Raw genomic sequence first — 25,173 nt, forward strand, 5'->3', positions numbered from 1 at the left:
TCGCTGTACCTTGCGGATAATGTGTTTATTTGTTATTATCCCCCTGTCACACAAAAGTGATGATTCTGTCGACCTATCAACAGACGGCGTGTGTAGCTCAAAGTTGTTGGCACCCTTTCAGACGTTTCAGTACCCCAACGGAGGAGTACTGCGAGATGAGTACGGCTCAATACGGATCACACCCACTTTTGGCGGTGGAAACGCCAACTGTGCCGCACCTTGGCATACTGAACCAACCCGCAACCGCCCTTGGAAATGTGCCATAAGTTCTTGTTATATGTTCTTGTTCTTTATGTGGAGGATTTCTTTCTTTGATGTGTGTCTGTGTGTATTAGAGCGCTGGTCATTCAAAAAACATAAGGGTACTGCCGGCGGTGGAAACGCGAGCCACACCTAACCGCACCTAATCAAAAAATCGAACTGCAGCGCTCAGTGGAAACGCACCATTAGAGAACGTCACCTGGCAGAGTTGAACGGTAGCAGACTGTGGGAGACATACAACCTTAATCAGGTCTAATTGTATTGATTATGAATGACACCCGACACAGCCCGTGATTTCATGGAGAGGAAGGTTAATGTGCAGTTCTGACGTGAGCGACTTACCCTTAACCCTGACTATAAAATGATCCTACCTCCAGGCTGGGTTCATTCGCAGGGTGCAGATCTAGGAAGAGGGTTGGGGTTGGGGTTAACCCACCTTCCTCATGGCCTCCAGCTCCTGCTGTTTGGTGTCATTGGCAGCCGTCAGCTCCTTCATGCGGGCCTCCAGGTCCTCCTGCTCTGCCTGCAGCCGGCCCCGCTGCTCCCTGCGCCTCAGACGGGCCTCGCGGTGCGGGGCGGGCAGGCCCAGACGCAGCAGACTCACACACGTCTGGATGGCTGTGGACCAGAGACCACCAGGTCAGAGGGAAATGATGGAGAGATATGAGATCTAGAGGTATGGTGTGATAGAGATATGATGTAGAGATATGAGATCTAGAGGTATGGTGTGATATAGATATGATGGAGAGATATGAGAGCTAGAGGTATGGTGTGATAGAGATATGATGGAGAGATATGAGATCTAGAGGTATGGTGTGATAGAGATATGATGGAGAGATATGAGAGCTAGAGGTATGGTGTGATAGAGATATGATGTAGAGATATGAGATATAGAGGTATGGTGTGATAGAGATATGATGTAGAGATATGAGATCTAGAGGTATGGTGTGATAGAGATATGATGTAGAGATATGGTGTTATATAGAGATATGTAATATATAGAGATATGATGTGATATAGAGATATGTTGTGATAGAGATATGATGTAGAGATATGGTGTTATATAGAGATATGTAATATATAGAGATATGGTGTGATCTAGAAATATGTTGTGATAGAGATATGATGCAGAGATATGGTGTGATATATAGAGATATGGTGGAATATAGAGATATGGTGTGATATAGAGATATGGTGTGATATAGAGATTGGGGGCCCTATTTTAACGGTCTGAAACGCAAGGGAGAAGCCCAAAACTGAAGTAGCTTTGTGGGCTTGGCTCTGGCGCTGTTGCTATTATCCCGGCGGATAAATTACTCTTGCGCCCGAAAATCTAAAATGGGCTGGTCTGAGTACCCGTAGGTGTGTTTTGGGCGTAACATGCAATAAACCAATGAGAGTGCCATCTCCCATCCCCTTTAAGAGCCATGAGCGCATTTGAACTTGACGAGTTGATATTTTGACAGCGTGTTTGCAGTCTCCGATGAGACAGTTGCATGACCACATGAATATCAAACTTCAAATGGCTCAGTTTATGGCCAAATAATATGGCCAAATAATCTGGCCTTATTCACACATGAAATAGCGTCTTCTTCTACAACTTCAGAAACACTGAGTCGTCATGTAAATTTCGGCAAAGAGAACTTAACACATATATGATATGCGGTCCTGTGGCCACAACTGTGGGTCTATTTAATGATATGCGGCAATACATTAACAAACATTGTTTCTTACCAATATTGTATACATTATCGTTATCTGCTTGTGTTCATAATATGCATGTGTCCCCCCGTTAATGTACATTGCCATGGACTGTATTATTCGTTGGGTGTGTTTAAACATATGGCTGCACACGTACAACAAGCATCACCTGCATTCATTCATTCTTTTAAACACTCACTCGCAGTAAAACTATGTTTCCTCCCGATCAAATACTCGTCAATCCTAAAAGTTATGGGCTTGTACATGTTGTCTGGGTCGGGAAAATACGTGTTTGTTGTACAGTGTTTTTAAATGCATTGATTTAAAAGTACAACTTATTGCCGCTGTATCAGCTGTTCTTTGTTTTCCTATTATTATTATTATTATTATTATTCTGTCATGGGAGTCTATGGCAGCCCATAGAACGCCTTGGTCAAAAGTTGTTAAATTTGGCACACTGGTTCAAGACAGTCCCATTAGCCCATCTAGCAAATTTGAGGTTGCTACCTCATCAGCTCTAGCGCCACCAACAAGTCAAAGTTGGACATGCATTCATGTTTATAACTTTCGACCCATTCATCCAATATTGACAAACAAGGTGTCATTTGATTCCTTGTTCCAAGCCGAGTTCAACGCACCCTATGTCGTCGTTTTGCACCATGATTTTCCGCCATCATGGTTTATGTAAAAAACCTTCAAAATGCATCTCCTATCACAAATTTGGTCCATTCCTCTCGAAACTTGATCTTCAGGCCAGATTTTGACAGCAAAGACGCCAAACTGGAAGTGAGCCAATATCTCAGCAGCACTTTGACACATCAAAACCAAACTGTTTTTAATGTAGCGCTGTTATTAATGTAGATGTGTTTGAACTCCTCTCTCTATTCACATGTAGCCTAGAAATCTAGACGCCCTAGCGTCAGCAAATTGAATTTGCAGCCAGGGAGGTCTAGCCTTCTGTCGTCGTTTTTCGCTGCTGGAAACAGAAAATGTGAAAGGCCAATCAGATCGTGAGGGGCGGAATCGAGCCGAATGACGACAGAGCTGCGACAGTTCCGTGTTAGAGGTAAACAATAATGGCTGCTGCTGCTGGCGAACAGCTGTCTTTCGACTCGGCTTTGGCCGCGACTCTTCAAGACTTGAAGTTATCCTTTTCTTTGAGAAATGAACAAAGAACTGCACTGAAGTCTTTCCTGGAAAAGAAAGATGTATTCAGAGTTTTGCCGACCGGATACGGTAAAAGTTTGATTTACCAACTAGCTCCGCTGGTGGGGAAACGTATGGGACTCTGCCACAGCCCTCTCAATCCACCATTCGCAACACTTCCCCATAGAAATTTCCGTCGCTCTGACTACGTCACCTTCTTCGTTGCTCTGATTGGTTGTAGCGCTATCCTATTGCGTGCAGAGGGAACTTGAAAGACAACCGCTTATCCCGCCCACACTGCCACCGTACGAGACCAGACCCAATATCTTTCCGATATGGGTCTGGCTTGCCAGGCTAATTCACATGAGTATATTTCAAACAAATTTTCAATGTCTGGTGATACTATCAGACTTCCCCTTATAGCGAGTAAATGACTTCTCACGGAAACATCCGCGACAGCTAATCATATTCGACCACGAAGCCGCAAAATAGGAAGTAAGCAGATTTCTCAGCAACCCTTTGACATATCATAACCATATATGACCGCCCCATATAGCTAATAAAATATATATTAAAATATTGCCAGAAATTGGCTGCCATGTTGAAAGTTGTCAAAATCAATAGTACATATCAACAGGCCACAGATTATGTCCAATCATCATGAAACTTGCCATATATGATCTTCAGACCAAGCTGAACAAAAGTGCCCAACAGCTTTTTCTAATTCAAAACTTTCTGGCCGTGACAGCCATCAGACTTGACAGCAAAGCCGCCAAACAGGAAGTAAGCCTGTTCTCAGCAACTCTTTAACATATCGTAGACAAACTTTGCCACATAGACTCATGACACCATTCTTGGGACACCCAAACAATTTGGTGACCTTTGACCTCAGGGGGACGTCAAACAACAATGACTTTATTTACCATTCCGCCCAATTACAATATAAAATGCAAATCTTACTGGATTAAGATAAGATAAGATAGACTTTATTGTCATTGTACAGTCACCTATACAACAAAATTGGGAGATCAGATGCTTCATGAACCACCTCAACATTGGATGCTTGTTAACATTGTGTTTCTGTTAGGGATATTGCTCCTAATACCCCTATGTATTTGTGTCATTTGCGCTGGGATAAACGATTAATCTAGCGATTATTTTTTCAATGCATCGAAAAAATACATTCATTTTCGATTCATTTCTCAGTCCGATTCGATTTTGATTCGATTCGATTATCGATTATCTCCCCATTAATTGACTAATAGCAATTTATACATGTTGATTTACATATCTGAATGAAAAAAACATGAATTCCTTAACATTGCAATACATGTTTATTGCCTTTAAATTCCAAAATAAAAGTGCAAAGTAATGCATTCTTATAATTCTACAGTGCTCGGTCATCTGCAGCTGCTCCCGGGTGGCGCTGTCACGTTAAAATTGTACCGGGGGCGAAAATTGTACCGGCCTACGTCATCGTTTGTTTACATCCTGACAACCTGCCCTGCAACAGACGACGCGATGCAGAAAACATGTTTCCAAACGACGAAATAACATAATACAGATAGCGGATCGCTATCTGTATTATGATAGATAGTGATAACACTTGTTTTTACTTTATATTTGTATTGTATTTAATTGTTTAATCGAAACAATAAAAAAAATTGCCCGCGAAACGGGCGATCGCGTCAAATGACAAATGTTTTGCCCGCGAAACGGGCGATCGCGTCAAATGACGTAGGAGGGTTCTTGAAACATAATACAGATAACGGATCGCTAGAAAACACTTGTTTTTACTTTATATTTGCATTGTATTGAATTGTTTAATCGAATTTAGCTAGTAAACTGAGTGTTTTAAGCAGGTTTCATAGTCTAGAATGTTCAAGAACCTTCCTACTTGATTTGACGCGTCATTTGACGCGATCGCCCGTTTCGCGGGCAATTTTCTTTATTGTTTCGATTAAACAATTAAATACAATACAAATATAAAGTAAAAACAAGTGTTATCGCTATCTATCATAATTCAGATAGCGATCCGCTATCTGTATTATGTTATTTCGTTTGGAAACATGTTTTCTGCATCGCGTCGTCTGTTGCAGGGCAGGTTGTCAGGTTGTCAGGATGTAAACAAACGATGACGTAGGCCGGTACAATTTTCGCCCCCGGTACAATTTTAACGTGACACCGCCTCTTCAGGTGCTGGTGTATTGCCGTGGTGCTAGAATGGAAAGCCATCTCCATTTTGCATAGACGACATATCACAGAATCGTTTCCTTTTACATTAAAGAATTCCCATACTTTAGAGGAACGAGTGCGTGGCGCCTTGCACTTATGAATGTCTGAGGAGCCACTCGCGTTTGTTTTGGGGTTTTCAAATCGACGCGCATTTATCGCGTCAACGTAATTTATGCGTCAACGTCATTGATTACGTCGACGAAACACAGAGACGTGTTCCAGCGCAAATGCTACATGGTGCTATCTGACAGATCGATAACACAGTTGTGCGTCTGACCGACAAACACCTGGGCCCCGTTTCCCGAAAGCATCGTTAGCCTAAGTGGATCGCAGAGTGGGTTGTACGAGCATCGTACAGTTTTCACACCGTTTCCCGAAAGCATCGTTGGTAAAGAAACGTCTTGAAAACGCTCGTAGCTAACGAGTGCTCCAGGGTACTCGTAGGAAGCTAAGAGCATCGTTAGCCTACTATAGAGTGAACTCATCATTCCATGCGGGTCTTCATTCATAAAAAAATGAAAACATTCGGGAGTATGCAATAATACAAATTATTCTAAAGAGGTCAGAGACTCCGTGCACAGCCCCGCCTTCCCCAGTGAACCAAGAAATCTCGCGCCGTGACGAACGGGGGATTTGACCCCCTCGGTTTTACACAGGAAACTTGAGATAAGAAGGTGATATCGCCGGGCTTGCCAATAAGCTGTGACCGAACCGGCTCGGCAGTGTAGAAAGACCTATAGCCAGGGTTCGAGTTAGGTGGGAGGCAGTGGGAGCTGAGCTCCCATAAAGAGAGGTCTGGCTCCCATGAAAGCAGTAAACTCAAATATCTTTGGGGGTCTCGGAAAATACAGCCGCATAATATTGTAATTATACAAATAAAGCTATTTTCCCTTCCACATGCAGAGTAATATTGACGTTAAGTGGGATAATAGAACGCCGGTCATTATCGGGAAAATAAGCCCAGACAGGGCGAACCGGACACCGACTCGAAACGGAGGTGTTTCGATGATTTATTATTTATTTTCGATAATGAGCGGCTACTTGCCAAACGAAAAAATAACTTCGAAAGGTGTTTTTTTACAATTTATTTGTTACCAACTTACCATACGTAGTGTTGATCAGCAGAGAAATAGTTAGCCAAAGACGTTGACGTCGCTTAGCAACCGAAGAAGCTGACGTTGTTGTGAAGGGCCCATGCAAGTGAACGGAGCGTTCCACGGCATTGAGAAGAGCCGTGTCATAATAGCCCATATTTACGTCCTATTTCCCCCCCCCTCCCCCCGTCAAAATTCAGCACAAGACCGGTACGGTCTCCCCCCACCGTCAACAACTTTAAGAGACCCCCACAGAGATGGAATCATAACTCGAACCCTGCCTATAGCCTACTTCATCCTGCCCAACAATATGGACAGGATCCAAGCTCTCCTAATCGGGTCAGCAATAGCCGCGTTTGAATGATAATGTATGAATGCAACGTTGCATTTTAATGTCTACAAATATTCTATACTAGAGAGCCAATCAATGCAACCTTATGCGGAATCAGATAAAGTTGGCTCTCTTGCTGCGCAAAATATATGTTTAAAAAATCAGCACATTAAGATAAATGTAGTTGTCACACAAGCTATTTTGGATTTTTGTAATATGGAATTATTTCAGGGGGGGGAAATGCCGTGAATAAATGTATGCTCAGGATTAGGACTGATATATATGTCGGCCTAGGCTTAATCAATTGTGTTTTAATATCTTTAGCAATCATATTATTGCAATCTATTCTTTTCGTAGGCTACTCTGCGGTTGGCCTTGATGGGGAGATATTTTAACCCTTTTTAACCCCATTTTCCTGCGACATTCCTGCGTCTCCCCCTGCGTCATAGCCCGTTTCAGCACCATGTCAGTGGACAGGTACAATCCTACGATCGTCGTGAGTGCAGCGAATGCGTGTTCACGTTAAGAGGAGTTTCGGGAAACGCTCCAAAGAAATTATCTATGGTTCGAAAGATCCATCGGGAGAATGATCTTACGAGCGAAGATCCATCGTTATCGGGAAACGGGGCCCTGGTCTAAGTGCACTAGCGGATCGCGCAGTTGGTGTTGCTATTTGGATTTACCATGGCAGGTTGGAACTGCAACATAAGCTTACACACACGTTGGCTTTACACAACACAAACATGCGATTAACGATTTGCCTAATTTATATTATTATATATATTATATTATTATATATTATATATGTATACTATGATGTTGATTGTGGAAAAAAGAATCCAGAAGGGCTGCATGAATGACCACTGTAGGCTATATCCTAGCCTTCCAAAACAAAATCTCGTTTGAAGGTAAATGATGACCTTGGTTAAATTATTTGGGAAGGAACAGCTGATACAGTGGTAATAAGTTTACTATTAAGACCATCGTACAGCAAAACACCATACAGCAAACACATATTTTCTTGACACATACATCGTGTACAAGCCCATAACTTTTAGGATTTGATCGTGAGAAAACATTGTTTTACCGCGAGTGAGTGTTAAAAAGAATGAATGAATTGTGTGTATGTGTCAAATAATTAATGAATGCGAGCGCGCGTGTGTGCGTCCATCTGTTTAAACACACGCAAACTAAACACGTAACGCATAATACTGTCCATGGCAATGTATATTAACGGGGGGACACATGCATATTAGGAGCACAAGACGATAACGATAATGCATTCAATACTGATAAGAAACAATGTTTATAATGTATTGTGTATATATCATTAAATAGAACCACAGTTAACGCATATCATATTTGTGTTAAGTTTTCTTTGCCGAAATTTATTTGAGGACTCGTTGTGGAAGAAAACCTTATTCCATGTGTGAATTAGGCCATATTATTTGGCCATAAACTGAGCCATTTGAAGTTGGAAAATGCATGTGCATCTATCTAATCGGGGACTGCAGACGCCCTGTCAAAATATATTTTTTAAATAGTCTCGCTAAATAGAAATTTAAGATTTGCACCGGGCGGAAGAGTAATTTTTGCGCTGGTAAAATAGCGACATCGCCATAGAACCGCCCACAAAGCTACTTGCGCTTGACGCTTCTCACTTGCGTTTCAGACCGTTAAAATACGGCCCATGGTGTGATAGAGATATGATGCAGTGAGATTTGTTATGATAGTGAGACATGTTATGATAAAGTGAGATATCTTATGAATGAGTGAGATATGATAGAGTAAGATATTTTACGATAGACTGACATTTGTTATGATAGATATGATAGTGATGATAATGTCAAATCAAATCATTGTTTTTGATTGCCTCATACATTTGGTTTCCTGATTGTCCTGAATAAAGCTCTCTGGTGACATGACCTTTGACACATGTCATTTCCTCATGACTTCATTCTGTGAAAGCATGAGGAAGTCATCTTTGATATCAGCATCATTCTTCTGTCTCAAGTCAAATGATCATCCTCCCTTTACTCCCTTAACAGGTCAAGTGACGCATCAGAGCAACACAAGGGGTAGTCATGCAAAGTAACGGGTCTTACTGGCAGAGAGCTAAGAGTATGCTCAAAGAAGAATACAAAGAGAATAATATAGAAGTGCTAAAGTAGTGATAGCAGTGCTAGTAAAGTATAGTAGATTGTCCAGATGTTGCCTGTGGCTCCATCTACATGGTGGTGAACATGAAGCAGTTCTTACCCTGAATCCACTCCTGCTTCCTCTTCTTGTCTGACGCGCTGATCTCATAGCTCTTCCCCGCACACTTGATGAACAGCAGACACTTCTTCCCCTCCTTGTCCGGTAATGGCTGGTTTAACACAGGAACAACGTGGTTTAACGTCCACGTGGGACGTCTGGCTGCTCCCTCACACACACCAGAATCACAACTGGGTCCTCATGGGACCAGCAGTCTGGGTTCTCATGGGACCAGCAGTCTGGGTTCTCATGGGACCAGCAGTCTGGGTTCTCATGGGACCATCAGTCTGGGTTCTCATGGGACCATCAGTCTGGGTTCTCATGGGACCATCAGTCTGGGTTCTCATGGGACCAGCAGTCTGGGTTCTCATGGGACCATCAGTCTGGGTTCTCATGGGACCAGCAGTCTGGGTTCTCATGGGACCAGCAGTCTGGGTTCTCATGGGACCAGCAGTCTGGGTTCTCATGGGACCAGCAGTCTGGGTTCTCATGGGACCTGCAGTCTGCGTTCTCATGGGACCAGCAGTCTGGGTTCTCATGGGACCAGCAGTGCCGGTCTGGGTCATCATGAATACTTTGAGAGGTCAAACATGCCGGCCTCATTTCATTTCAATCCCGGCTAAACCAACCCATTTAAGAAATTATGAGATAAAATATTGTAAAACGGTGCACATGGACAACTAACATATACTAGTGCAACCAGGACCCTTTATGGACTATACATCTGTGCATTGTTCTCTTTGGGTCCTAACCCAGATGGAGAGCCAGGTATGTCTCAGGTGCTCTGAACTTTGATTATGACCTTAAATGGACAACACCTCCTTCCAATCTCTCTCTGTAAAAGCCTCCTCATCTTCTGAATGTACTTTGAAGACTTCTGGGCTGCAGCCTGTGCTCACACAAACACAGAACTATTCACCTTATGGGTTCTAAAAGGTAGTTATTGGGATGCCATGTTATCAAAAAAACACTTACCATACTTATATCTAACCACCCTGCTCCCTTAATGGTGACTCGTTAAGAAGACTCATCCAGCAGACCCTTCCTTAACGAGTCAGGTCGTTAAGAAGACTCCTCCAGCGGACTCTTAACGAGTCAGCTCGTAAGAAGACTCCTCCAGCGGACCCTCCTTAACGAGTCAGCTCGTTAAGAAGACTCCTCCAGCGGACCCTTCTTAACGAGTCACCTCGTTAAGGAGACTCCTCCAGCTGACCCTTCCTTAACGAGTCAGCTCGTTAACGAGTCAGCTCGTTAAGAAGACTCCTCCAGTGGACCCTTCTTAACGAGCTAACTTTTTAAGAAGGGTCCGCTGGAGGAGTCTTCTTAACGAGTCAGTTCATTAAGAGGACTCCTCCAGCAGACCCTTCTTAACGAGTCAGGTCGTTAAGAAGACTCCTCCAGCGGACTCTTAACGAGTCAGCTCGTAAGAAGACTCCTCCAGCGGACCCTCCTTAACGAGTCAGCTCGTTAAGAAAACTCCTCCAGCGGACCCTTCTTAACGAGTCACCTCGTTAAGGAGACTCCTCCAGCTGACCCTTCCTTAACGAGTCAGCTCGTTAACGAGTCAGCTCGTTAAGAAGACTCCTCCAGTGGACCCTTCTTAACGAGCTAACTTTTTAAGAAGGGTCCGCTGGAGGAGTCTTCTTAACGAGTCAGTTCGTTAAGAGGACTCCTCCAGCCTCCACCATGAGCCAGAGACGGGCTGCCCACCTCCACACAGCAGTTCCCGTCCAGCTGGATGTCTCCCTTCTTCTCGGCCATGTCCTCCCCCATGTAGTAGGAGATTGAGGTGGGCTTCAGGACGAACCAGCGCTCTGTCCAGTTCTTCCTCTTGTGGCCCTTCTTCATGATGTAGCCCTGAGACACATCACTCTTTATTTAATGTTTGATTCTATATTCATCTTGTGTATTTCTTGCATCTTATTTTATTATTACTACCAAGCACAGCTGCTTCTTGTTCATGTTCATGGCATCTCTCTTCTTTACCAACACACTTTAACACATTCCTTATATGTGAAAACAATTCAGATTGAGATCGGTGGATTCAATGCTCAGGTGCATTCACACCCTGGCTGCACTGCGATGCCCTTGTTCCAGCTTACAGCTTACAGTTGTGTCTCCATGGTTAGCTTTGTGTTAGGGGTGTCTGCGGAGCGGGGACCTGTTTGAGGACGTCCAGGATGAGCTCATGGTACACCTCGTTGATTCCCATGGACAGCGTCTGGCGGTCCATGCCCTTGCTGAAGTGGCCCGAGGCCACCAAGGTGATGAGCTCCCAGGCGCTCAGGCCTCCCCTGGGTCTGCAGCTCCAGCTTGTAGTCCTCGAAGCGCTCCTCCACCCAGCTGCCCCCATGGAGTCGGTCAGCTTACGCAGGAAGTACTCCATCTGCAGCGGGGGGGGGGGGGTGTGGGGGGGGGGGGGTGAGTGTGATCTGTCCTGTGCAGTAGTGTTGGAGTAGTAGTGCTTGTCTCCACAGCCGGTACACAGCCTCTCCACTGCCAAGATCTGGTACACGCCTCCCCGTGGCACACATGGGCCCAATCCCAATGTCCGGACTCACGGATTTAGGTGCACGTTCTCTCGAAATTATTGAGGCTTTAGGGCTGTCCCAATGTCGAATTCGAAAGGGAGTCAGAGTTTGAGTCCACACTTACCGAGCCCTTTCCGTGAGTCTGCATCAGTGCAGACTTCACCTAAGGGAATTACCTACAGTTCAAAGCGTTGTGACGTTTACCGTGGAGACCATAGGGAAATCCGGAAATTAGGAAGGTAAACAACAAGACGACGCTACTGTCAATGCGCGACCAGATGGGAATTTCAGCCTTTGTTTAGTGAGCCGGATCATTTGGATCAGCTCACCAACAAGAGCCTGCTCTTTTGGCTCCCAAACGGCTCTTCATATTGCTAATTATACCTTTTATAATTCTGCCAAATTTGCCCGTTCTGACTTATGATTAGTATGTGTAGGCCAATAATCACCTAATTCAATACATCCTTTATACTGAAGTATTCAAAAGTTTAAATTATATTTTCTAATATCAATAAATTGCTGTAGCCGATTGTTTTCATTGCCAAAAAAAAAACTAAAATCAAAATGAGAATGAGAAAAAGGAGAATTCCCAAACCGGCAGGTGTCAGCAGACCTTTGTCATTAAACGTTGCCAAGAGAAAAGGAGAATTCCCAAACCGGCAGGTGTCAGCAGCACCTTTGTCATTAAACGTTGCCAAGGTAAGATGGGCTCTTGTAAAGTGCTGTCCCAATCCCATATATACCTATCTGAGCCCACGTGGCCTCATGCACTCACTCACTTAGCACCTGAGATCAATTAAGTCTGTGAGTCCTCAGTCCTTAGTCCTCAGGGCTCACTTTGGGATTGGGCCATGGTAACTAGTCCCTTGCGGCCCCAGGCTAAGTTGTAAAGGATCTCGGAGCATGCTCTGGAAACATCTCTGCGAACTTGGGGTACCACCCAAGTTTCTTAGCATCCTACAGCAGCTGCATGACGGGATGCAAGCCAGAGTGCTCACAGGAGAACTCCAGTCAGAGTTTTTCAAGGTAAACGTTGGGGTGAAGCAAGGCTGTGTCTTGGAGCAAGGGCATCTGGTTTCCCTTGCTCCATCTGCGGACGAATGTGCGGCTACAGGATCAGACTCTACGGCCATGGGAAGTGGCACCAGCAGCAATGTCACTGAACCCCCCCCCCAACCCCGGAGCAAGCGTCATCATCGGACACGATGGACAGCTAAAAGGGATTGGGTGATTCACGTTGATTCTCAAAGGCTAACGGTGCGTATCATTCAAGAGCTATTATTTGATATTGATTCTGAAGAATGTGACCACGTTCATTTTGAGGCCTCGGTATGCAGCAGTTGGATTTGAGACCGCAGCTCATTTCTAACCAATCAGGCCACCTTTCAGTGCTTGTTCTCGGGAATGTACTCGGCCTGTCAAACACAGGAGCGTGAAATGCAACACGACTTCGGTACGTACCTCGTTTTTTTAAATCTTCCCTTAACTATGACCCTTACCGTCCTGTACCGTACCGTGACTTCAAAACCGAGGTACGTACCGAACCGTGACTTTTGTGTACCGTTACACCCCTAAACACGACTCAATAGAGCTCGTAAGTGACGCCCCTTCCGCTAGACCGCCATCGGACATCTAGGCTAGGAAAATTAGAATGGGAGTAAATGTAAATATATTATTTAGTGCTGTCAGTTTAACGCGTTATTATCGGCGTTAACTCAAACCAATTTTAACGGCATTCATTTTTTTAGCGCGCGATTAACGCTCTTTTGGCTTGGAAAACATTGTTGTTTTTTCACCTGCTGTCTAGCAATAACTAGTCACGTTAGAAAAACGACAACACCACAGCGGATCTAGCTACACCGGAAACAAAACAACAAGCACGCCGGGGGCAAACTTGTTGGGGCAAGCAAGGACACGGAGCGGATGAAGAACTCCTTAAAAGTGTTTGTTTGTGTGTCAATCTGTTCGAGCCTGCACGAGAGTTCAATGCTGTTATGTCTTTCTGACCAATCGCAGTTCAAGGCCCACCTGGGCTGTACCACTTCGGGAGGGGCCGCTCAGTTACTCCCCTCTAGACCAAATCGACATGGTTGCGACGTTGACAGTTTGTTGCGTCTGAGTGAGAGGATGCGGGCGCACAGCTCAGGCTGCCGGACGGCGCTGCAAGGAACTTTTATAAATGCTATATAGTTATCCCGCAGTAATCAGCCCGACAGCCCCGAAACGTAAACGGCCCACCGGGAATTCTCCCGTCTCTCCCGATCACCCCTCCGCCACCGTGTGTGTGTGTGTGTGTGTGTGTGTGTGCGTGTGCGTCTTTGTGTAGGCGTTAATCGATAGCCTGGTAATGTGTATAGGCCTACGTACGGTAGGAATATTCATACTGGTTTAAAAAATAAATGGTACGGTATTGCCCATCTTTGCTGAGCAAGAGTTTTGTTCAAAAGTAACAAAACAAATTTGAAACAAATGAAAGCCTGGGCTATTGAAGTTTAACGGTAGGCCTACCACTGTCATGCACCTACCCGATGTCAAGTGGACCGGGTTGAATTCACTGCAGGTCTCTCTTCTTACTGTCCTTCTCAACACTCTCTGATATCAATAAAGGAATAGCAGCACGAAATCAAGGGATATTTAGAATATTTTTTTTTTTGCGATTAATCGCGAGTCAACTATGACATTAATGTGATTAATCGCGATTAAATGTTTTAATCGCTTGACAGCACAAATATTATTCTCTGGTCCAGGTCATTAAATGCCTTGGATTACACATATGTTTTATGTGGGTCTAAATAATCATTCATGTTAAGAGTTTGACAGTATATTGTATGATTCTTCGGCTAACGGCAGTGGAAAAGACGTAACGAGAAAGACAACATGTCGCCTATGTGACGTCACCTCATAACCCATCTCAACCTACAGTGCTGATGCTGCGTCTTCTGCTAAAACTCAACACATGTCCAGACTTTTAGCGGTTATCGATACGCTCAAGGCTTTTGTCCTCTCCTTGAAAGAAGGCGGTGAGTGCACCAAAGACATAGCCTCAGAAAAAAAATCAAAGTTTTTCTAAAAAACAACCAAGAAAACCAAGTGGTGACGTAAATCATATGCGTCGAGAGCAGCAAAGAGTTGTAGTCCACAAAGCGCTCTTGCACAAAACCTAACCATATCAAACTTCTACCCGCTCAATTGTAGCATTCTTTTCACAAAAAAATTATGGTAAAAAAAAAACGTTTATGGTACAATTCAAACGGGACCAGAAAATAATTTTCATCTGGTCGTCAAATGCAATATGAGAAATGGATCATAAAGGTCCCATGTACAGGAAACGGACGTTTGCACCTTATGAGTTCTATGTTGGAGAAACATAGGGAGTGAGGGTGGTTTAATTTTTGGGTTGTTTAGTTTCAAATTCTTGCGTTCTTCTGCTCTCTCTCTTTACAACTCATACCTACAGCAGATGTAAAAGAACCGTGAACAGCAGTCACTCATCAGGCCTCCTCAACAGAATGAGAAAACAGTCAATAGGAATAACAAAGGATCTGCATTTTTCAGTTCAATGTGGTATAAATATATGATATATGATTGAAGTATGATTAAAAGTTAAGATATGTGGACTTCCGGTGGCCCGGCAACTAGTATGGCAGCAGAGAAAGGAGCTCCTGCATCGCCCGAAATAATGCCCTGTAATACAAGTGCTTAACACGACTAGAGTGAGTTAAACTCAAAGAACGATGGGTGGGGGTAGAAAAAAAAAGGAGGGAGCCAAGTTTCAGAGTCAAACCAGCCGAGAAACCCGAAACAACCGCAATGCTAGCAATAGCGAAACTCGCAGTGAAAATGGCGACGACATGGAGGATGAGACCTGCTTCACCTGCTACACTCAGCTCCCTGAAGAAAGTGGTGAGTGAAATGGTAGCCACAGGATTGCGGGATCTTAAATCAGAAATTAAAAAAGAACTGTCGCAAGTAAGAACAAGCTTTAAAGAAGACATGAAAATGCAAGTGGACGGACTGACTACCGAAATTATCCAACAAGTGAGTGCCGCTACCGGCAAAATAGGGGAGGTTGTGGAACAACTGGGAGAAATTGAGAAGAACATGACAGGGAAGGAAAGCTAATATAGTAATTCTAGAAGAAACGTGGCTTCAAATTTGGAAGAATCAATCCACTTCCACAAACTCTTATTTCTGGTGAGATTTCTGCTCGAAGAATTTGATACGATTTTTTATTGACCCTAACCAGACATAAACATTTAGTAGTATGCAGGACTCTTGCTGGAGGGAGTGTGGTGGGATTTCTGCAGATTATGTTCATGTTTTTTGGTCTTGTCCTTGTATTCTGCCTTTGTGGAGGGAAGTGAGTGAGTTAATTGTGGAGACTCTAGACATATCAGTTGACTTTTCTTTTAACTGTTTATATCTTGCAGAACTCCCTGATGGTCTCAGTAAAGGAGACACATACCTTATGAAGATTTCATGGTTGCAAGTAAAAAAGCAATTACTAAATGCTGGCTCCAGAGGAATCCTCCTACCATGAGACTCCTAACAAATATTATAAACTCTATCCAGGCAATGGAGAATTTGACTTTTGTCCTGCGGCCTCAAAAGGATAAAGGAGAGGAATACTAAAAATGGGATCGCTACAGTACAAACATAAAGACTCATTTCCAATGTGAGAATATATTTGTATTGTGTACTGCACCTATGCTTTTCGTATTTGTACCTGTTTTCAAATGTGTGCATTTTCATGTCCTAGCCCTCTTTTGTTTGCTTGTTTCTTGTTCATATATAACAAAAAAGAAAGCATAAAAAAAAAAATGTTATGATATGTGTGTTTGTGTTTCTAGTTTCAAAACTAGATTAAGATTCCTAACCAGCTCCCTGCTCATTAATGACATGATTCTGATTTTACTGTGAGACCGTTGAACCGTGTGCTATTGGAACATCTGATCACTCCTCAAATCACTCTCTCATATTAATGAAGATAGGAATAATGAAGGTATGCACAAGACAATATATGCATATGTGTTCACACATATTATATGCATGTCTATATAGATCCTTCATTCACCGGCCACTAATAAAGAGCACTAGAAGTTTCCGCCTGTTTGTTAATATAGATTTCCCCATGTGCCGCAGCTCGGCTGTTTATCAGCCAGACAGTAGGTCCTGGAGCTTTTGTAAGAGAAGGGGAAGTTTGAAACTTCCTCTTGTGTTCTCCAGGACTGGGTGTAGCAACTAAAATAGCTTGTAAACACACCAGTGAAAAGACCCTGTGGACGACAGTAGGAACACCCAAACGCACTCCTCCACTAGGTCCGAGGAGAGCCAGTCTCATTCTTATCCATCATGCTTTACCTTTTAAATGATGCCATAACAACTACTGATCAAATTATGGTGGTTGCTTTTGAATAAAAACCTTTAAAATAGTTCAACATGCACTAGTCCCCCAAATGACTTCACCAAGAATACACTGCAGTTTGGGGAAACATGGATCTAAATTAACTCTGAACCCTTTCTTGTTACCATAAAGAAATGGACATCCAGTACTGCATCTAGTGCTTTGTTGACCGGGGTACAATACTTAAAGATCCCATGGTATGAAAATTCACTTCACTTTCTGTGGTTTTCTAACATTAATATGAGTTCCCCTAGCCTACCTATGCTCCCCCAGTAGCTAGAAATTTCGTTGGGTGTAAAACGAACACTAGGCATTCTCCTCCGCCTTTGAAAAAACGAAGCTCAGCAAGCAGTTTTGGAATTTTCCCTGTATGTCGTCATAAGGGGAGATGCCACCTCCCCTTTCACTGCCTTGCCAGCCTAGAGAATTTGGCCCGCCAATGAGACAATGAGCTACGACCGTGCGAGCGCCACAAGTGTGTGGTGTGTGTGTGGTGTGTGTGTGTGTGGTGTGTGTGTGTGTTGTGTGGTGTGTGTGTGTGTGTGTGTGTGTGTGTGTGTGTGTGTGATTACACACACTGTAACGCAAGTGTGTGTAATTTCAGCCATGGTGTGGGTTATTTCAGCCATGGTTGAGAAGGAATTGGGGGAAAGGAACTTTGGCTTTGACTCCCTCAATGAACCGCGACATGGAGGAGTAAAGGGATTGTTGCCCGCAATTGTCTCCCGCTTGAGCCCCACTTCCTGCTGCCCGCTGCCGAGGGACCACCGCCTCGGCGCTGCCCGCTGCAGGAGACGGTGTGCCTAACCGCTGCCCGCTGCCGAGGCGGTGGTCCCTCGGCAGCGGGGCTCCGGCGGAAGACAATCAGGGTTATTATTTAGATATAGAGCTCCAGGACTCGCGCCGGAGCACCCGGAGTGTTCTAGAATTTACAGAACACGACCAAAGGCTGTGCCTGTGCGCCTCGCCATTGCGATACATCCACTGTAAACAGAGAGCATGGTACCATGGCCGCAAGCTGCTCAGGGCCACACCCCCACCCTCCTCCTTGACCCGCCTCTCTCCTCCTCATTTGCATTAAAGCTACGGACACCAAAGCGGCGTGTTTTGGGAAAGCTCAATGTGCGACTGGCTCGTAGTCGCTGTAATTCTGCACCATGGCTGAATTTCGGGAACGTCTTCAAATACTGTGTCAGGGGCCCTTCCTTCCTTGGGTTCCTTGGGTTGGCTTCGAGCTGGATCGCTCAGGCCAAGATATCGAGTATCTCCACCGCCAACGTTCCCGTAATAGTAGATAGCAATTAGATAGCAATTATTGACTCTTGCTACCAGCCCACTACAACAGAGAGTTTCCGTTTGCCCCAGTGTAGCCAGGGGTAGGAGGATTGTCGGGAACAGAATGGAGAAAGCTATCAAGTGCTGCCTTAAACTTGTCAAGGGTTGGGATCGACTTGATGTCTGGTGGTACAGCATTGTACAGTGCAGAGGCTGTAGATGAGAAGGAATGGAATCTCATTGTATTGATGCTGCTGTACTTGGAGCTGCTGAGAGGTCGCAAACATGTAACACCTCGCCTTTGTGAATGTTGGAAGACGATGTTAACATTTTTGGGGATCACTTCGTGGTAGATCTTCCAGACGAGAATCACAATGTATCTCTCGCGGCGGCGCTGCAGGGAGTAGAGGTCGAGCTGCTTGAGTCGATCCCCAGTAGCTGAGGTTCGTGTAGCCCGCTATTTTGGCAGTGAATGAGCGTTGGATAGACTCAACCATGATGATATCGCAGAGCAGGTGGAGAGACCAGAGAGCACAGCAGTATTCGATGATGGAGCGAATGTATGTTTTGTAGAGCAACATCATAGTGACTCTGTCTCTGACTGAAAAGGTCCTCAATACCCAGCCAGCTTTGCCAGAGGCTTCGGTTGACTTTTTGGAAATGTGCTGGCGCCATCGGAGATCCTTGTCGATGTACACACCAAGGTCTTTTACAACGTCGTCTGAGGATATTGATTTCCCAGATGGTAAAAGGTAGGGGTGCTTCAGATCCTGGTTTTTACCGTGTTGTAAAAGTTGGAACTTGTTTTCGTTTAGTTCCATGTTGTTGCTGTTAGTCCAACGAACTACCGCATGCAGATCTTCTTGGAGAAGCTGGCAGTCTGACGGGGAGCTGATATTCTTGTGCAGCTTAGAATCGTCAGCAAAAACTTTTACTTTGCTGTGTTCAACAACATTAATGTACAAAATAAAAACACAGTGCCCTGTGGGACCCCACTCAAAACCCTGATGATGTTGGATTCCACACCATCAATAACAACGTGCTGCGTTCTGCCGTGTAGGAAGCTGGAGAGCCACTGGTGTACTTTTCCCTGGATGCCGTAGAGATTACGTTTTTTTAGCAGAATAGCATGATCGACTTTGTCAAATGCTTTACTGAAATCCAGATAGAGGATGTCAGCGTTCTCGTCAGCATTCAAATCACACATGATGTCCTCAACATGGTGAAGGAGTTGGGTCAGGCAGCTTCTTCCAGCTCGGAAGCCATGCTGATCTTGATTGATGATATCCTTGGATTCAATAAAATCAACCAACTTAGCACGGAAGACCCGTTCGAACATCTTGATGAGATGAGATGTTAGGGAGACAGGTCGATAGTTGGCAGCTACCGATTTTTCCCTTTTTGAACAGAGGAATCACGCTTTGACTCTTGAACTTTGTCGCTATTTCTCCGGAGTTGAGTGATGATCTCCAGAGCTGAGTGACTACTGGGGCTAGCACGGTTCCACATTCCTTGAGGATGAGGGCTGGGAACTTATCCGGGCCAGCAGCTGAGTAGCGGCCCATTGCTTTGATAGCATCAAGGACATCGTGCTCGTCAAAGTCAATATCCGTTATCGACTCTGACTGGGCGACAAGCTTGGATACACGAACCTCAGCGAGGTTAGCTTTGTCGGGGTTGCTAAATGCCTTTGCATATTGCTCCTGCAATATACTGCCCATTCTAACGGGATCTGACTGGAGCTGGTCGTCACTGTCCAGTAGGGGGCCAACAGAGGAGACAGGAGACTTTGACTTCTTTGCAAAGGAGTAAAAGGCCTTGGGGTTGGTCTTTATTTTGCTGATGGCAGCTAATTCGTCTCCCAGGCGTTGCTGCTTGATGTCTGCTTTCAGAAGCAGCTCAATGGCAGCTCTCTCGTCATTAAGTTTTTGAAGCTTGGTGACGTTTCGTGGAGGAGCAGGGCCTGCGAATCTGTACTTGATAGAGTTGATCCTGGCGTTGAGGCGCTTTTTACGGAGGAGAGCTCTTTGGGACTTGGGGATCTTTGAAGAGGATGAGGATGCGGCGGCTTGGCGGTTGTGGTTGTGTGAAGGAGCATGCTTCTTGCAAACTTGGACGATGATACCTTCAAACATGTCCCAAGTAACATCTTGTGGTGTCGTTGGATTGACGACTGTAGACCAGTCTACAGCAAGAAGTGCATTGTTGATGGAGTCCCAGTCAGCAGAGTTGGAGTTGATTTCGTCAAAAGCTGAAGTAGGAGCATACTGCAGTTTGGCTGGTTGCTTCAGCAGGAACTGCGGATGGAGGAGAGTACAGCTCACGATGTCGTGATCTGACTTCTCGGTCTTTGAGACTGACATGCTATGAATCATGTCAGTGTTGTTGGAGAAGATGAGGTCAAGGATGTTCAGGTCCTTCCGGGTCGGCTCATCTACTAGCTGCTCAAGGAAGTTGGAGGACATAAACTCTAGTATTACTAAACCAGAGTTCCTGTCAGAGGCTAGGATACTGGAGGTAGGCTTGATAGACCTAGTCGACCAGTCGATGAATGGGAGATTGAAGTCTCCAGCGATGTACAGCTCGGGTACACCTGTTATACCGTTGATGAAGTCTTGTATAACGCACAAGCAGTCGTCGAACATGTCCAACGGTGCTAGTGGGGGACGGTACACTCCGACAAGCAAGAAGTTTGAGTTCGCGTTGTAGATCAGTGCGACTTCACAGTAGGAGTTGGAGTAAACTTTCACCATGTCAGCAGGTATGGTGTTGTGAAGATAGATGGCTACTCCACCTCGGGCACGTTTGTCCCGATCAGCCCGGAACGTGGTATAACCAGGGATTCCGGTCTCGGCTTTGAGATGGTAGGGCTTCAGATGGGTCTCTGTGAGGATGAAGAAGGGGGTATGCAGCGTGCTCGATGCAACGTTCTCCTGAAGAGACTTGATCTTCCAGCGTTGGTTTTTGATCCTCGGGTCCATTCCCTGGACGTTTAGCAGGAAGGTGGTGGATATTGGGAGAGGAGATGGCCGTCCTACAATCCCTTCGGGGTCTGGCAGGGGAGGGGATGTTATGCTGCGTAACCCTGTAGAGGAGGAGGAGGAGGAGGATGATGATAGAGGGATTGATGAACCTCTGGGTAGTACTGCGTAGGAGACGGGTGATACATCTGCCTGTTCAGGTTGAATGGTTGCTGATGGTGGAGCCCCATCATTGTCTGGAATGACGTCTGGATCAGGGAGGACAGATCCTTGGTGACCTCCTTTGTCAGGTCTGCCTTCATCTGCGCCAGGTGCTTGAGAAAATCCTCGTGGTTCAGGGGCTTGGGGCTGGAGGAATTTTTGTTTGCTTGCGTTTTTTGGGATGACACACTATCATTCCTGCTGCGCTTGGAGTGCTGCACGGGCTTAGAAGTGGGCTTTCGTTCGACACTGAACGTTGTCTTCTTTCCTGCAGCTGCAGCGGTTTGTTTTTTGTTAGATGTTTTCTCATCTTTAGAGCGCTTCACACCACGGATGTGTATCAGCTTGCAGTTCTCGTTGAGACACATTTTTGTGGCGAGACCATTCAGGCAGAGTGAAGCATGGAAATAACGGCACTTATCTCCTTTCTTGCAGCCCCGTTTGCCTTCGGGACCGTTCCTCATGTGTTTCTTGCACCACGTGGGATGGTAGTTAGCACATGGACCGCCTGTTAGTCCTGTTATTCCATGGGAGCATTCATGTTTCAGGAGCAGGGGGCAGACTGGCTTGGAGCGATCGTACTCGGAGTCCTGGAGGAGCTTCTTGTCGCTGGGATCGCTATCAGATGCCAGACGCTCGCTGAGAGGGGCAGTTGTTTTGAGCTTGGTGTTATCAGCGCTAGGCTAACAGCGGTAGAGAAGTAGAGAAGCCGGCGCTAGGCTAACAGCGGTAAAGAAGCCGGCGCTAGGCCAACAGCGGTGGAGAAGCCGGCGCTAGGCTAACAGCGGTAGAGAAGCCGGCGCTAGGCTAACAACGGTGGAGAAGCCGGCGCTAGGCTAACAGCGGTGGAGAAGCCGGCGCTAGGCTAACAGCGGTAGAGAAGCCGGCGCTAGGCTAACAGCGGTAGAGAAGCCGGCGCTAGGCTAACAGCGGTGGAGAAGCCGGCGCTAGGCTAACAGCGGTGGAGAAGCCGGCGCTAGGCTAACAGCGGTAGAGAAGCCGGCGCTAGGCTAACAGCGGCTGGACGCAAGAGGGAGCCTCGCAAATGGGTTTAGCGTTGCCCAGACTGAGAGGAACACGCTACCCAAGGGAAGGATTCATATGCATGTCACTGATATGGCCCACTAATATCTATATTAAAGCATCCATAAAGGAGCATGCCAGGGGACCTTTAAAAACAACTTCTGTACCAAATCACTTCCAGTATACTTCAGTGCTCTTTAAGCCTTCACATCTTTCAGGTTTCATCAGGTCTACGCCCTAATAGGGGATGTGGTTCTGTTTCCTGAAACACTGGTCGATGAAGTAGTAACAGTTTTTCCTGGTTTCTACTAGAGTTGTTCCGATTCCGATACCAGTATCGGAAATGTCTCCGATACTGCCGAAAATGCTGGTATCGGTATCGGCGAGTACTGGAGTCCAGGCACCTCCGATACCACGTAATTTATTAAAATAGAAAGCTATTTACTGGTTAGCTCCGTTAGCGCTGACACAGTTCTTCTTCGCGGCTCTTAAAACAGTTGCGCTGTGCTGCCATCTGCAGCCTGCTGTTTCAGAGGGGCGAAGAAGAATTGATCACCTGTCAATCAAGGAGCTAGCGTTATCATGTCGGCGGTGTGGCAATATTTCACGCTGGATGCTCCCACCAGCAAGACTGCGACATGCAACGTATGCCGTGAAAAGATTTCCAGGGGTGGCACGAGTGTTGCTAATTTCAACACTAGCAACTTAATAAAACACTTGAAGACGCGTCACGCTAAAGAGCACGACGAGGGGGTGGGACCCACTGACGCTACAGACCTATTAGAGCAGTGCCAGTGGGTGGGACTTCACCAGCAGAAACTAACATCCACAGCGTCTGAAGCTAAGATAACAGAGGCTGTTGATAAAACTGAAGTACATTGGCGGAGGGTACTGGATCTGACATAGAAGATGGCTCCATGCAAAAGTTCACCATTTCGAAAGAAATACAAACGAGGACTACCGTATTTTCCGTACTATAAGGCACACCGGATTATAAGGCGCACCTTTAATGAATGGCCTATTTTAGAACTGTTTTCATATATAGGGCGCACCGGATTATTAGGCGCATAGCATAGACAAGACCGAGCTGTGCTATAGAATGTCAACAAAACAGTCAGATAAAGTCAAACTTTATTAAGCGTTCTGACAACTCCGGTCACTCCCATGGTAACGATGTTCAAACGTTAATGTGCATATTAACAATATCTGATCCTTCAAATTCAACGAGCGAACATTATGAAATTAAAATGCACATTTCTCGCTAAAAATGTTTACATAAACGCATTTAATGGCGTAACTATGTTACTATTTCCACCCAGAATAAGGAAAGATGACGGCCGTATGCTTCTGTGCAAGCGTCACTACTCTAGTGACGTCGGTTCAAGCTCTACGCTGATTTGTTCCATTAGTAGATGGAACAAGGAGGTGTCCGATAGGCGGAGATGATCAGCGGGAGTGGCCGCCAGCGAAGCTGTGCATGGTGGGAGTTGTTGTCTTCAATCCACAAGCGCCAAAAAGTCACTTTCTGCCTTTTCTCGGTCAAGACGGCACCAAATTAAAATTTTATTTTATTATTCGACTACATATAGGACCCAATTTCAATACATATTGATGTCTGCACCGGTGAAATGCTCCTTTAAAGAAATTGTGGCTACACTTTATTATTTTTTTTAAATAACTATTATTTAAGTTGCTGTTGCACTACTGTTTTTTATACTGTTCTATTTAAAAATAAATGGCTTTAATTTGCCTTATTCATTCATTCATTTACAAAGGGTTTAACCTGACCCAGGCCTTACCACAATGATAATCATATCACAGTCATTTTTGTAACATACTGGTATCGGTACTCGGTATCGGCCGATACCCACAGCATAAGTATCGGAATCGGTATCGGGAGGGAAAAAATGGTATCGGAACATCTCTAGTTTCTACAGGGCAATCTTTGACCTAGGATTGAACTCTTCTGAAGCATTAAGCAGTATCTATATACACGATTGTGGGTGCACTACCTTATTCGTATTACCAATAATAGAATGATAGACTAACATGGGTGATGGTTTAAACATGTGTCCCAGTGTCAGGCCCATCAACATGAGTGCGGATCTAAAGAGAGTGTGCTTCACCTCCTCGCTGACGATAGACAATGGGTAGCGGTCCTCACACAGGAAGTTGAAGAGGCACCAGATCTTGAAGGCATCGTCGTCAGATATCAGCAGGTTGCTGCGGTCCAAGTTCTTTCGGGCGCACAGCGTCCAGCACATCCTGTCAAAGTCCTGGCGGTCAAACTCCTCCTTCACCTGGTGGAGGAGGGGAAGGAAGGAGGGTTACGTAGAATGGTTATTTTTGTAATGTTTGTTGCTTTGTCAAAATAACATTTTGTAAAGAAGATGGCTCTATGTATGAGCCTTCCATGTCTGCAATTAAAAACCATGATCTGAAAAACCAAAAATAGTATATAAAAAAAAGAAAACCGTGGTCTGCCTTGCTCAATGGCAAATCCTCTGCATATTTAACTAACAGAAAACAAATACACATTAAAGGGGTCCTATTGTGGATTTATGGTTAATTCCTCATGGTTTAATCTGAAATTGTTTTGCATTACTGACTTCCAAGGGACTACAGAGAGACTTGGCCGGAACTCCTCATCTGTTCAAGGGCAGGGAATAGTTGGACGTGTGCAGTTGTCGCCTGTAGTTACGATTGTAGGTACGATTTTAAACCAAAAAGCACC

The 25,173-nt window shown here is 45.1% G+C and overlaps 1 protein-coding gene across 1 annotated transcript in view; it reads right to left on the reverse strand.

The window, feature by feature from the left end:
- The window catches only part of swap70b (switching B cell complex subunit SWAP70b), a 69,701-nt gene that overhangs the window by 38,117 nt on the left and 6,411 nt on the right, over window positions 1-25,173 (reverse strand). Inside the window, 7 exon segments of the mRNA XM_056599531.1 lie at window positions 698-879; window positions 9,028-9,136; window positions 10,735-10,881; window positions 11,186-11,312; window positions 11,314-11,371; window positions 11,374-11,410; window positions 24,566-24,739. Coding sequence (XP_056455506.1) covers window positions 698-879; window positions 9,028-9,136; window positions 10,735-10,881; window positions 11,186-11,312; window positions 11,314-11,371; window positions 11,374-11,410; window positions 24,566-24,739 — 834 coding nt within the window.

This window comes from Gadus chalcogrammus, chromosome 9 (assembly GCF_026213295.1).
Source record: "Gadus chalcogrammus isolate NIFS_2021 chromosome 9, NIFS_Gcha_1.0, whole genome shotgun sequence".
In the NCBI taxonomy this organism is placed as follows: Eukaryota; Metazoa; Chordata; class Actinopteri; order Gadiformes; family Gadidae; genus Gadus; species Gadus chalcogrammus.